Source organism: Fukomys damarensis, unplaced genomic scaffold, assembly GCF_012274545.1.
Source record: "Fukomys damarensis isolate Sample0158 unplaced genomic scaffold, DMR_v1.0_HiC HiC_scaffold_23, whole genome shotgun sequence".
Taxonomy (NCBI): Eukaryota; Metazoa; Chordata; class Mammalia; order Rodentia; family Bathyergidae; genus Fukomys; species Fukomys damarensis.
In genome coordinates, this window is record NW_022900935.1 from 44604985 (window position 1) to 44618202 (window position 13218).

Below are 13218 nucleotides of genomic sequence, written 5' to 3' on the forward strand. Positions count from 1 at the left end.
GAGGCCGGGGCTAGAGCGCGTCGGGTGTGGGAGGCAGTTGGCCAGCGTCCCGCAGGTTGGGGTTCGATTTACTCTTGGTCACGGGAAGCAGGTCGGGCGGGGCTGTAGAGGCTGTGCAGGGCCGTGGGGGCAGGCGGCCCAGGGGGGTCCCAGCCAGGCTCTCACGGCTGCGGCCCAGAACCAGGCTCGTCAGGGAGAGGTCGATGACTGTGTCAGCGCGTCGGGTGTGGGAGGCAGTTGGCCAGCGTCCCGCAGGTTGGGGTTCGATTTACTCTTGGTCACGGGAAGCAGGTCGGGCGGGGCTGTAGAGGCTGTGCAGGGCCGTGGGGGCAGGCGGCCCAGGGGGGTCCCAGCCAGGCTCTCACGGCTGCGGCCCAGAACCAGGCTCGTCAGGGAGAGGTCGATGACTGTGTCGCTGGAGGACATGCTGGAAGAGGAGGACACGCTGTCTCGGTGGCTGCCTGGCTCCAGCCGCTGCCATGTCCGGTCGCTGCCTGTGGCATCCGAGTAGACAGCAGGGATGGGAGCGGGCCCAGCCAGCGGCCGCCATGCACCCAGGGGCTCCAGGGGCACTTGACCCTCACTCTTGGCCCTTCTGACTGCAGGCAGAAGGACCAGGGCTCGAGGCTGGCTCCTGCTGTCTGTCTGGCTGCCCGTGGGCCCCTCACCATTGAGCAGCTTTCCAGGAGCCTCTTCACTGTTCCCATGGACCCCAGTCCTAAGCTGGAGGGGCCCTGGAGGTCCCCGAGCTATCTGTAGGGGACTGGCCGCTTTGGCCACAGGTCCTGCGGAGTGCAGGGACCGCCCCCTGGGAGGGCTGGTGGGGGTGGCCGCCTCCTCCTCGATGGGCTCCAGGCTGCACAAGGGGGAGATGGACCGCTGTGTGGAGAACGGGCGGGCACCTGTGGGGAGAGGGGCAGAGACTGAGTCAGAGGAGATGCAACAGTGACGGGTTCCCTGCAGCGCCGTCCACAAGTGTGAGCACCGCCCCCCAGGATCCCCAGCAGCCAGGCCTGCCCATTTGTACTTGGCTAACGTGGCGCACTCAGTGTGCCCCCATCCCTGCTGCTGCTGGGACCGGGTTGTGGCCAGGCAAGATGCCCATGCCCTGTGCTCCCTCTCAGGGTCTGCAGGGCCCAGGGCAACACGGCACACACAGGGGCTGGGCCATTACCTGGTACGCGGCTCTCAGTCCCTAACTATGGAGGCAGCCCGGGGTGCAGGGACAGAAAGGAGAACAAGGTCAGCAGGGTGGGGCTGGCAGAGGGGTGGACGGACAGCAAGACAGGCAGGGGTGCAGAGCAGGATGAGGGGCTCAGTACATGTCCCTCCCACCCAGGCTGCGGTCTGGCACCCAGCTCCCCACTCTGCTCACTGCGGGACTGGGTGGCAGCTCCAGGAGCTGGCTCTGAGCAAGGGAAGTGCGCTCAGCCCTCCACAAACTCCGAGGTCCCGCATGCAGGCCCAGCCACCTTTGGCACAGGACATCTGTGGTGCCCCATCACTGCACCACTAGGCCGGGAGAGGCCTGGCTGGACCAGGGGTCAGGCACAGCAAGTGACCCAAATTCGCCTGGTGTCGCCCGCAGAGTGCTGGGGTTTCTGGTGTAGAGGGGCAGACAGGGCCGCAGGAGCACACTGAAGCAGACAGGAACACAACGGGGGATGGAGCCCCAGGCATGCCAGGGTGTGCAGAGCACGCAGTGCAGAGGAGCACTGGCCTTACCCGTGGAGAACATGGGGGAACTATTCCTCATCTCCTCCAGCTTTTGAGTGAACAAAGCATTCATCTCTCCCTGCAGGGCCCCCAGCTGTCTGTGGGCACCCCCTGGCGGGCAGGGGGCCACTTGGGGGCTGCCCGGGTTGTCTAGGCTGCTGGAGTCCAAGGACACAGAACTGCTGCTGCCGCCTGCGCCCTGCCGCTGGGCCCCGGAGCCCTTAGAGGCCTCTTTGCTTCTCCCTGGGGCAGCTCGAGGGCCGGGGCTGCAGGGACTCCCAGGCGCTTCCACCCAGGCCTGGGGCTGTTGGCAGATGGTCGTGAGCCTGCCTGCGGGCCCTGGGCTGGGCTGCCGCTCCCTCCACAGGCCCTCGTTGTCTGTACCAGTGCAGGAGCCCACCACGCACTTCATGCACGTGGAGGCCATCCCGGCGGGCCCAGAGCCCTTGAGGCCACGCAGGGGCCGCACCTGCACGGGGCTCCTTCGCTCAGCAGCTACTGCTGCTGCCCCCGGTGCCTTACCTCGGGGGATGCTGCTGCCTGGCCCATCATGGGCCGGGGTCTCCAGAGTGGGACAAGGGCTAGGGGGCACCGTGTCATCAGCTGCCTCCTCAGAGCCCACATCCTGTGTGCCCAGCGCCAGTTCTGGGAAGCCCTTGCGGCCCGGCTTCTGGCTCTTAGTCGGGGCGCTGGCCGTGCGCCGCAGAAGCCGCTGGCTAACGGAGGGCCGGGGTGGGGGCTGCCCAGCAGCATGACTGTCCAGGGAGCCTGGCTTTGTGCCGCGGAGGAAGAGGCCTTTTAGGCCCAGAGCCTGCTTGGCCTGCAAAAGAAGGAGCCCATATAGCTGGTGCCAGGACATGTAGGCTGGCTGTGGCTGCAGCCGAGCATGGGCTCCCAGAGGGCCCCACCAGGCACACAGTGAGGACAGGCCAGGTGCCACTGGGCTTGCTGGCCAGAGAGCATGCAGGATGCCGGGTTTCTCCCAGCAGCCCCACCAGGGACAGCAGGGCCCCTCTCAGACTAATAGCCTTCCGAGCTCTGGGTGGAGGCAGGAATCACCCTTCCCTGGGCCTCAAGGACTGCCTCAAGCCTAGCCCCGCCCACCACACTAGCACCGTTCTGTGGACTGCAGAGAAGCAAGGTGTTGCTGTTGCTGTGGGTCACATCACCAAGCCCCCAGCAGCAGCTGTTGTGAAAGCAAGCACAGCCGGATGTGCCGGCAGCCTGCTCGCCCCCAGCCCTGCCTGCCTGCTCCTGGTGACCCACAGGGACACTGCTCCAGGCAGCCTCCACTTGCCCAGCCCTACCCCTGGCCTGCAAAAGCCTGCATCCTCAGCTGGTCGGCACTGAACCACTGCCCGGCTGGACTCAGGCTCCCAGCCCATCAGCCACAGCCACTTCCTGTCCAGCTGGGCGGGAAGGTCACCATGGGGTCTCCACTGGAGAGCACGGGCAGCTGCATCTCACAAGTGCAGAGCAGAGGTCCTCACATGCCAGAAACCCCTGAGCCCCACGGAGACTCTGCAACACCCACTGGTCCCCAGGACAGGCTGTGCTTGGTGCAGAGCACCCCAGGGCCCGGAGGCCGGGGCTCTGCTGGCAGAGGTGATAACATGGCCAGACTTGAATCAGTGTCCTGATTCAAGATCCCAAATCCAGTGCGATTTGGTCAACATGGGCTGGAATGCCATTTAGGAGGAGATCCAGGATTCAGACTTGGAGTGCCAGGCCCCATGGCGTCCCCCACCCCAGGCACTGGCAGATTGAGGAGGGAATGGGAGGGCACTGAGAAATGACAGCACAGGGGGCACAGAGGGAAGGGAGGAAAGGGGAAAGGACAGGGCATCGGGGTAGAGACGCGGACACCCAAGGGTGAGGAGGAGGGACGGGGACATGGAAGTGCTGGGAGGAGGAGGTGGCTGAATCCTGGAGCTGCCTCATAAATGCCACTCTGGCTGAGGATGGCCCAGGGGATCCGGAACCATGTCATGGCCCATATCAAATGAACTGACAGTCTCCAAAGTGCTACCAGGAGTCACGGATGCTAATGAGCGCGACCTGGCATGCAGGGGCGCAGGCTGCACAGGCCTGTGGCACCCGGGTACCTTCGAGGTTCCTAACAAGGCTGCGCTTCTAAAAGTAGACTTTGGACATACAGAAGCCCACTGCAAGACCAAAGAGACAGAGTGAAGGCCGGTGAGTGGCCTGGGAGGCTGGGGAGGGGGCCGCGGCCATGGAGACAGGAGGACATGACGGACAGACAGACGGACGGCAGCAGCAGAGAACAGGACCCTGCAGAGCCTCTGGCCCCATGGGCACAGCAGAAAAGAGAGGTCACCAGGGCCCAGAACCCCCTGGGAAGAGCAGCCAGCTCACAGGCTGGAGACCCTGCCCTGGTCTGGCCTGTGGCCAATGTGTGGGGGCTGGGTAGGGACAAATCCAGAAACTCTGCAAGGGAGGCAGCCAGGGAGGCTCAGGAGAGGGGAGGGAGAGAAGGCCGTGAGAGGCCATGAGGTGCCATCCCTTTAGCCAGACAGTTGGCACTTCTTGGGGCCACCAAGGGGGAGGACAGGGAGGAGACACCAGGGGACTCCTTCCCAGGGCAGGGACCCAGAGGCTCTATACCTCATATCAGCTGGGGGAGGAAGCCCAGTGAGGTCACCAGCGGGCCTCAGCACCTTCTTCTCACATGGCACTCACCTTACCACTGATGTCGCTGATGGCCACATGCACGAAGATGGAGGCCTCTTCCATCCCCTCCAGGTACACGTGCCGATAGCCTGGGGCACCATCTCAGGGTCATCAGGGCCTCCCCACTCTGCCCCAAGGCCCACACTCCTCCCACAGCACCCCCCAGTGTGCATCGTGGAGCCTGCAGGGACCTCCTGGGGGCACCCCACAGCCAGCAGGAGAGGAGCTCCTGTGTGTCAGGGTCAACCCCGCTTGGCCCGCCCACCTGGCATCATGCTGCTGAAGGCCAGCGTCCTCTGGCCGATGAAGTCGCGCCCGATGGGGTCGTGGTCCCAGACAAGGAAGCGCACCAGCGCGATCTCAGGCATGTGCATCATGAACACCAGCGTCTCCTCCCACATGGGGTTGAATCCTGGAGCAAGGGTGGGCTATGTAGACGGCTGCAGCCTGGGCCTGTGCCCCAGAGTGTGAGAGCGGGGGCCATGGCGGGGTGGGACACCTGGCACACAGCAGGTGGCCCTGGCCTCTCATTGCCAGGCTGGGCTGTAGTCACCAGCACAGGCACAGGCTGGCATGAGGTGCTCACCATTGTCATCCACAACACGGGTCTGTTCCTTGCTGCAGTCCACGGGAAGCCCAATGACCTCCACCTCCACGAAGGGGTCGATGATCTGGGGACAGGGTAGGGGTGGCATCAGGCACTGGGGTGAGGGTGGCACAGGGCCCCCACAGCCCACCCTGCCTGTATCACCCTGGCCCTACCTCCCCGCGGTCGCCCAGCATGGAGTCCCGAGGCTTGGGGAGCTGCTGCCCACTGATGACCCTCAAGGCCAGCTGCTTCTTCGGCCGTCCAGGCAGGGGGTCCTCAGAGTTGGGGTTGAAGACGCCTAAGAGGACGTGGGTGTGAGCACAGCGGCCAGCACCCCGCAGACATTGCAGCTGACTCTGGGACTCTGGGGACTTGGCTGCAGTTAGGGCCTATCCAGGCACAGGGACAGCGAGGAAATGGGGGCAGCAGGAGCTCGCACAGGTTGGGGACCTCAAGGCCATGTCATGCACAGAGACAGCTCAGTAGGGCAGAGATAGGGTGAGGAAGGAGGAGAAGCCTGGAAACTGCAGGGCACACCCCAGGGGCAGAGGGACGCAGGCCTCTAAGTGTCTGCCACAGCTGCAGCGCCAGGCCCCTCAGAGCAGCCCTGCTCGCAAACCTCACATGGGCCCAGTTGTAGGTGAAGGGCTCCCGGATTCCTAGCCCGAGACCCTGGCAGACAGGGCCCTTCGCTGACAACTAGAGGATGTATCACCCCATTGTCAAGTGTCGGCAGCAGGCTCTCTAAGTGTCTGCCACAGCTGCAGCGCCAGGCCCCTCAGAGCAGCCCTGCTCGCAAACCTCACATGGGCCCAGTTGTAGGTGAAGGGCTCCCGGATTCCTAGCCCGAGACCCTGGCAGACAGGGCCCTTCGCTGACAACTAGAGGATGTATCACCCCATTGTTAAGTGTCTTGGCAGCAGGCAGCAGCCTGGCCCCCTGCTCCTAGTGCACCCCAGTGTCCAGTGTCCCCCTTGCCTCACCCTGGCACATGCACGGGGGCTTGAGCACGTAGCCACAGTTGCCGTTGGCACTGAACTTGGCCCGATTCAGCTGCAGCATCCGCCCCTCCGACTGGTAGTTCAGGGCGACTGCGGGTGAGGGTAGGAAGCCCTGGGTCAGCATCCATCCCCATATCATGAGCCCTGCCACCATGTCCCTTCCTGCTCACAGCTTTGAGGAGAGGCCCTGTGTCCTGGCAGGAAGGGGCACCGGGCTCCGCCAGCCCATACCCAGGTTCAGGGCTGTGGGCGGTCTTTCCCAGATTGGCTGGGGTTGAAGGACACAGCTGGGTGCCAGCCTGGCAGAGTGGGAGGTGCCCCAAAGCCACCTTTGGGGTGGGGGCAAGGACAGAAAAAGGCCCCATGTCCCCGGCTGGCCATGCTGCAGGACAGCAGTGCCCACAGACTGTGCCCTCCTCTCCACTGTAGCCCGGCACACACCCATCTGGCAGCCGGCATTCCAGAAGGGCTGCGGGTTGTAGTTGCTGGAGTCCACGCGGTAGGATGAGGGATAGATCCGCGAAAGCTGGTGCTGGTTGAAGCGCAGGTACTGTGCCGGCTTCTGCTGCAGGATCTGGTGGGCCTTGGTCTCGCTGAAGGACGACACCTGCCAGCTGGAGGCCACTGTGGCCCAGAGCGTGGCATGAATCATGGGTCCAAGGTGCACACAGCCCGGCTCTGGGCCCCCACACCCGCCCTGCGGCCCTCACCCTCCATCTCCACGTCGTGAGAGCCCACAGACTTGGTGTATTTCACCAGGTCCGAGAGGGCCCGAGACAGCTTCATGGTCTTCTTCTGTCGGGCTGTCCTGCGGGGCGTGGCAGAGGTGGTTGGGCTGCAGTGCCCTCCCATCCAGGGCCAGCCGGGTGTACGGCTCCACTACCAGGCCTGGGTGGGTCCTTCCAGGCCCACACTCCACAGGCAGGGCACACAGCGGCCACTTGGCCTAGCCACTGTCCCAGTCTGAGGCCTGCTACCCCCTTGGGGACAGACCAGACCATGGCAGGGCTGGGCAAAGGCCCCTGTAGGGCACCAGCCAGTGCTAAGACCCCAGGCACCCCAAGCCCATGGGGGCTGAGGTGGCTGCCTGGTCAGGAGGGGCTCTGGAAGGTTCTGGGGAGGTGGGGCAGTGAGAGGGGCAGGAGAGGGCTGGGTAGGACGGTGGGAGGGACAGAGGACAGGGAACAGGGACAGGTGAGAGAGGCCTGGGAGGGGAGGGAGGGGAGAGAGGGCCGTGGGCAGAGAGGCCAGTGCTGCACATGGAGAGGGGACATCCATGAAACCATGGAGGTGCCCAGGGAGCAGCTGACTCACAGGGACCAGTGCCACCCCTGTGGGGCATGGGAATCCCTATCACAGGGACCATGGAGAACCTCCATCACCAGGACAAACAGCACCCCAGAGAAGGCAGAGGGGCTGGGGCTTGAAGGAAGAGGAGGGGGCACCAAGCCCTGGCAGAGATGGGGCCCAGGGACCTGGGGTGGGCCCTCAGGACTGTGTCACCCTGCCCAGCCTGTGCCAGCATCCAGCCTGCCAGGCTGCCCAGAGCCCCATGCCCACCCACACATCCCACTGCTTCTGTCACCTGGACAATGGCTTCCTTCCCCTGGCTGCCTTGAGGTCTTACATGCCATCTGGGGACAGCCCCATGGGTCACTTGGAGAAGGGCGTGGGGCCGTGGCCTCCCGTCCCCCAGGGTGACACCCACACCCTTGCAGGGCACTGACCCTCGTGTCTGGCTTCCTGCCGAGTCTGGGTCCTCATCCCCCTCCTCCATGCTTGCCACCTTCTTCAGCTTGCTGCCCTTTTTCTGTACCAGAGAAGAGTTGCGACCTCATCAGCCTGGGCCCTCCAGGCCCTTCCCACCCAGCTGCTCGGCTCTGCCAGGGCCCTGGCAACTCAGGCAGCCACAGGGTATCTGAGCTCAGGCACCAAGCAGGCCAGAGGAGGCCACCGAGGCACCTGACCAGGAGCCCATGAGCGCCTGGCACAAGGAGGAAGGCTGGCTCCGCAAGGTTCACCTCCCAGGGCCCAGCCAGGAGCAGGCCAGACCTTGCGCTTGGAGAAGCTGCTCATGAGCAGGCGTCCATCACGTCTGCTGGCCCGGGTGTCCTCCCTTGACTCCACATCCTCCTCAGCCTTGTTCTGCCCCAAGGGAGACACAGAGGTAAGGGGGGAAGGCTGTCACTCCCCACAGCTCTAAGGCCATCCTAGAAGAGTGGGCTTGAGCCTGGGCTGGGGGTGCTGAGGGTGAGGAGGAGGCACAATGCCAGGCCGAAGCCTGGAGGCAGCACCAGCTTCTCGCCATGCATGGCTCTCGCCCCACCATGCAGCTGCCTGGCTTTCCCACAAACGCTGCCTACAGAGCCTTGTTCGGGCCCTGCCTCCCAGAGGCCTGGTACTTCCAGAGGGTCACCCAGTAACTCCAGGCCCTGGGCCCAACATCAGGCTCTGGAAGCCGGGTTCCAGGCTTGGGCTGAGCCTTCCCTGCAGGCACAGAGCTGAGACTGGGCTCTTCAGAACCACACAGCTCTCCCCATGACCCTGGTTCCCAGGCACTGTGCCCCTCCTCCTGTCCATCCTCTCAGCTACCCCAGAGCTCGTCCACGCCGAGCTGCAGACACCTATGCCACTGCTGCCACCCTCACCTGCTCCCCACCAGCCCCTCTCTCAGGGCCCCCAAACTGTGCCCCACCTGCCCAGGAGGTGCCCAGCATCCCACTCCTAGCTGCTCAGGACGGGGCAGCTCCTATGAGACATAGAGACCACATGTGGCTGCAGGGCCCCAGCCAGGGAGCAGCTGCAGCCGGAAGTGAGGACCACACGGACCCTGACAACATGCAAGGGAAGGGTCCTGTGTGCATGCCTGAACATACCACAGATATGCACGGGCGCAACACAGACACCCCTGCACAGACCATATACCTTGCACACGCCATGGCCAAATCAGCTTACGTGGACACATTCCTGCATACACTGTGGACACCTGGGTGCACACCACACACACCCTGTACATGCCGCAGACACTTCTGTACTTGACACATCTTCACGTATGCCATCGACACACCTACACAGAGCTACACCACGCACACTCCATGGGTACTCCAGAGCTGCCGTGAGAGCCACTAAGTGTGCCTGGCCATAGCGCCCTCAGGCCAGCAGTCCAGCCGCCCCTCCTTCCCACCCTCTCTGATACTCTGAAAGCTGAGCACGGGCAGCCCCTGCCCCATGCAGAAGGCTGGGTGAGCCCCGCTGATCTGCTCCGAAGTCACCACTGCCAGCTGCAGTCCTGCCCCCTGCCCACCCTTCGGGCCTTGCTGGCCAGCTCTTCCAGGCAAGGGGCTTTGCCAGCCCGGAGCCTGAAGCAGATCCATAGAAGGCACACAGGGCCTTCCCATCTTCAGCAGCCTTCAGAGAGCTGTCCCTCCCAGCCTCCACAGTCCCAGGCCCTCTCCTCTTGGATCAAAGCTGACCCTGCCACATCAAGAGAGGTGTGGACACCACACCCATGGGCCGGAGGCAGTGGAGGCATTGACCGAAACACTGCCATCACCGAGCCACGAGTGACCTGGGTCTAACTAAGGAGAGGTACATGCTGGCTCTGGAGAGAAGCTGGCCAGCACAGCTCACACAGCAAGGACATAATCTGCTGCCATCCCCAGGGCATCCACACAGGCAACAGCTCCACTCAGCCACCATGGGGGCTGTGGGCAGCCAGCAGCCAGGCCTGGCCCTCCTGGTCCTAAGCCATAGCCTGTCAAGGGTGAGCCCAGGAGGCAAGCACCCCAGCTGCACTGAGGACACTGAGGGGCAGGGTCACAACAGGCCCAGCTGGCCCGTCCCCACAGAGGACCCAGTGGCATCCCCTGCCCTGGCATTCAGCACTGTGGGTGAGGCCCCTCCGTTTGTCTCCTCAGCAACCCATCCTCCTGCCTGGGCCTTCTGCTGTCCCACAGTTTCCCTGTCCTACAGGTCAGGCAGATGCCTGAGGGGTTCTCAACAGAACTTGTGTCCGGGCAGCCTGGCACAGTCGGTGCTTCCCTCTGCATCCTTGCTGGACACATCCCATGTGTCCACCACATATGCCTGTCCCTGAGGGCTCTCGGGCCCTCTGGGCTGTGTGGGGCTGGCAGGAGCAGCTTGGTGCTGCCATCAGGGGGCCTAGTCCTCCTCCCACCATGGTGGCTCAGCGTGAGCAGCTCCTCCTCCCCTTCCACCTCCCCCCCCAGGAAAGCCCCAGCAGATGCATGGGGTAGTTAGGCTCCTGTGTGTCTCCAGATGCCCTGCCACGTGTTGTTTGGCCAAGGAAAGCAAAGACTTAACATCAACCCCCACCTGGCCGGGCAGAGCTTCAGGTGGGCCATGCTGTCCCACCTGCACACCTGGGGATTGAAACAGAGCCAGGCCTGTATGCATCTAACGAGCATGCTGGGCCGTGGGCAGAAATGAAAGCACCTGCCTCTAAAAATATCGGTCCTTTCAGGGCACAGCCACAGCCAGGAAGGGACCCCTTCTCCACCTCCCCACCTCCCTGAGGGCCTGGGAAGTGGCCAGGAGCCAGCCCAAGGCACCAGCCCGAGGGGCTGTCATCACTGCCACACCCGCATCTGCCAACACTGCACAGCTCCCTGGCATGCCCACCCTTCAAGGCTCACTGCCCTGTCCAGAGAGGCCCCATTCCGGCCTCCCCCACACAGCTGTGGGTTGGGGGGACAGCCTTTATGCTGTCCTCTCTGTGTGGGGACCCTGCTTGCCCTCTGTCACGTGTGAGACCCTCACCACTGGGTGATGCACATCTGTGAGGTGGGCAGTGCGTCTGTCCCCTAGAGGCCCCGTGCCCAAGCTGGGATCCGGCATGGCTGTCAGAGCCACAAGAGCAGAGACAAGGACAGGACCCCAGCAACCCATACCATAGGGCCAGGGCCCCACCATCTTCCTGGGCAGGGTGAACACACAGGTTCCTTCTCCACAGTGGAGAAGCAGGGACAACCGAAACTCACCTGGAGAGCACGCCAGCCCCTGGGCCCTGATCTCAGGCAGGGAGTGCGTGTGTGCACATGTGTGTGTTTAGGTGTGCAGGAGTCTATGTATACAGGTGTGCGTGGGTACAAGTAGGTATGTAGGCACATGTGTGCAAAGTGTGTGAGCACACAGGTGTGTGTGCATACTGGTAGGTGTGGTACATGTGCACTCATGGGTGTTGTGATATGTCTGCAAAGGTGTGCATGGAAGGGGCAGGTGTGTGGGTGTGTCACTGAGGCATATATGTGCAGGCACGCGAGGGTGCAGATGTGTACACAGCAGCATATGTGTGCAGGTGCAGAGCTGCAGGTAGCACTGCCGCGCAGGGGCCTCACCTTTCTGGCCTCTGCTCTGTGCCCAGGTTTCCCTGGGGGCAAGGTGGACACAGCGAAGTCATTGGGGTCTTCACAGTCCCGAATCTTTGACTCCTTGATTAGAGAATCCAGTTTCTTCTTGGCGATGTTTTCCACACGCTTCCGATTGGTGGAGGCCTGTGGGAGCCAGAGGCCTGCCCTTAGCACCTGTACCCAGCCCTAGGGCCCGCACACTGTTGGGCGCAGCTCTCGAGGCCGAGATTCACCCCGGGCTGCTGAGGGTGGCCATACACAGACCAGGCCCATCAGGTCCCTCCAGTGGCTTGGTGCTGCCCGGGGGAGCTCAAGGTGCCCAGCCCAGTGGACTCAGGGGGAGGTCAGCATGCTCAGTGGTCAGCACAGGCTCAGGGACACACACCAGCCACCACACACTTGAGAAGAGGGCAGATGTCGGAGGAGCCAGGGCTGCACTGGGCGCCCTCCCTGCCACAGCGGCCCCACATGGCCCCCAGTTGGAGCACGTGGCAAGCAGACATCATGGTCACAGGTTTCCCACCCAGGAGGCAGGCAGATGCATGAGGGGCACACCCAGCATGGGAAGAGTTCTGTTGTGTCAGTGTTTTCTAAAACAATTAGCCAGCCTGGCCAGGAAGCCTCCTGTAAGATTATTTTCCCACCCAATGGCCCCTGTGGAGAAATAGGCCTTGCCACCTCCCAGAAGCAGCGCAACTCAGAACAGTGCGGGGGTGAGAAGCCAATTACGGAGCCACCCCCAGCCCCTTGAGCCCAGGGGCCTCAAGACTCCTTGGCCTCCCTCCCTCGTGGGGGCCACACCAGCCCTGGGGAGGCAGTGAGGACCACAGCCAGGATGGCTCGCCCTGCTGCTCTCAGCCTGGGATCCACCCAGCTTTGATCTCATGTTGGGCAGGGTCTGCCCGGCAGGACTACCAGCCACTCAGTCTGGCTGGGGCTGGCCAGGAAATGGCAGGAATCCTGGATATTCTGGGTGGAGGCCAGTGTGGGTGGGAACCGTGTGAGACCAACACCCCAGGGCCACCCCCAGGAGCTCAGGGGCCAGGAGGACAGGGCCCAGGCATTTCGCAGCACTAAGTCAGCTCAGCAATGGGCAACAAAAGGGGCCACCAGCAGAGTGGTGGGGTGGGGTCCCCGCTGGGACAGGGTTCCCCTGGCTCTGGTGGGGTGGGGCAGGCCACGCGAGCTCGAGGCAGCTGTGTACTCTGCACTGTGCCCTCTGCCCCAACACTCACGTCCCCGTTGAGGAGTTTGCAGTCCTCATCGATCTCGTCAGCACTGTCTTCATCTGACACCTCGCCTTCCTCCGCGTCCTCGCTGATGTTGGCCGGAAGCTTCTTCCCCTGGGGGGAGCAGACACCAGGGGCAGAGCCGCAGGGCAGGAACCAGAGACAGAGGCCGGCAAGGGCCCTGGGCCCTGGGCCCTGCTGCCTCACCTTGACCAGGATCTTGCCCTTGAGCATCTGGGGCGAAGGAAGCATGGTGGCGTCCTCACCGCTCACAGCCGACAGGTCCAGCTTGTCCCCAAGGATGTCGGTCAGGTACTGAGCCATCTTCTTCTGCTGGGCAACACTGCAGTGGTTCTCAATGGACAGGATCACAGGGTACCTGCAAGAGGCAGAGGACAGGTGAGGCCAGGAGCAGGGTGGCTCATCTGTGCCCCTCGGTCAGGGGGACTTCGCCTTTCCACGATGGACATCACTGCCACAGCTTCAAGAGGTGGCCCCAAGGCTCGGGAGAGCCCATGAGAGGTAGAAAAGGAGCTGGGGTATCTTAAGGATGAGGAAAGAAGATGCCAACATTTTTCCAATTAAAAAAAAGCAATTAGCTTTGTTTTTTTTTTTTTTTTTTT

General features: G+C 63.1%; 1 protein-coding gene across 2 annotated transcripts in view; it reads right to left on the reverse strand.

The window, feature by feature from the left end:
* The window catches only part of Plch2 (phospholipase C eta 2), a 30882-nt gene that overhangs the window by 946 nt on the left and 16718 nt on the right, over nt 1–13218 (reverse strand). The window contains exons 9-24 of one of the 2 annotated variants that reach the window (XM_010627775.1): nt 12803–12974; nt 12602–12709; nt 11355–11510; nt 8693–8746; nt 8050–8142; nt 7725–7807; nt 6708–6805; nt 6439–6621; nt 5980–6087; nt 5170–5294; nt 4994–5078; nt 4673–4819; nt 4417–4496; nt 2239–2536; nt 220–902; nt 95–111 (exon numbers count right to left, since the gene is read on the reverse strand). In XM_010627775.1, coding sequence (XP_010626077.1) covers nt 95–111; nt 220–902; nt 2239–2536; nt 4417–4496; nt 4673–4819; nt 4994–5078; nt 5170–5294; nt 5980–6087; nt 6439–6621; nt 6708–6805; nt 7725–7807; nt 8050–8142; nt 8693–8746; nt 11355–11510; nt 12602–12709; nt 12803–12974 — 2490 coding nt within the window. Of the gene's footprint in view, nt 1–94; nt 112–219; nt 903–1174; nt 2537–4416; nt 4497–4672; nt 4820–4993; nt 5079–5169; nt 5295–5979; nt 6088–6438; nt 6622–6707; nt 6806–7724; nt 7808–8049; nt 8143–8692; nt 8747–11354; nt 11511–12601; nt 12710–12802; nt 12975–13218 lie in introns of those variants that run through there. The other variant, XR_780955.2, reaches the window with a different exon arrangement.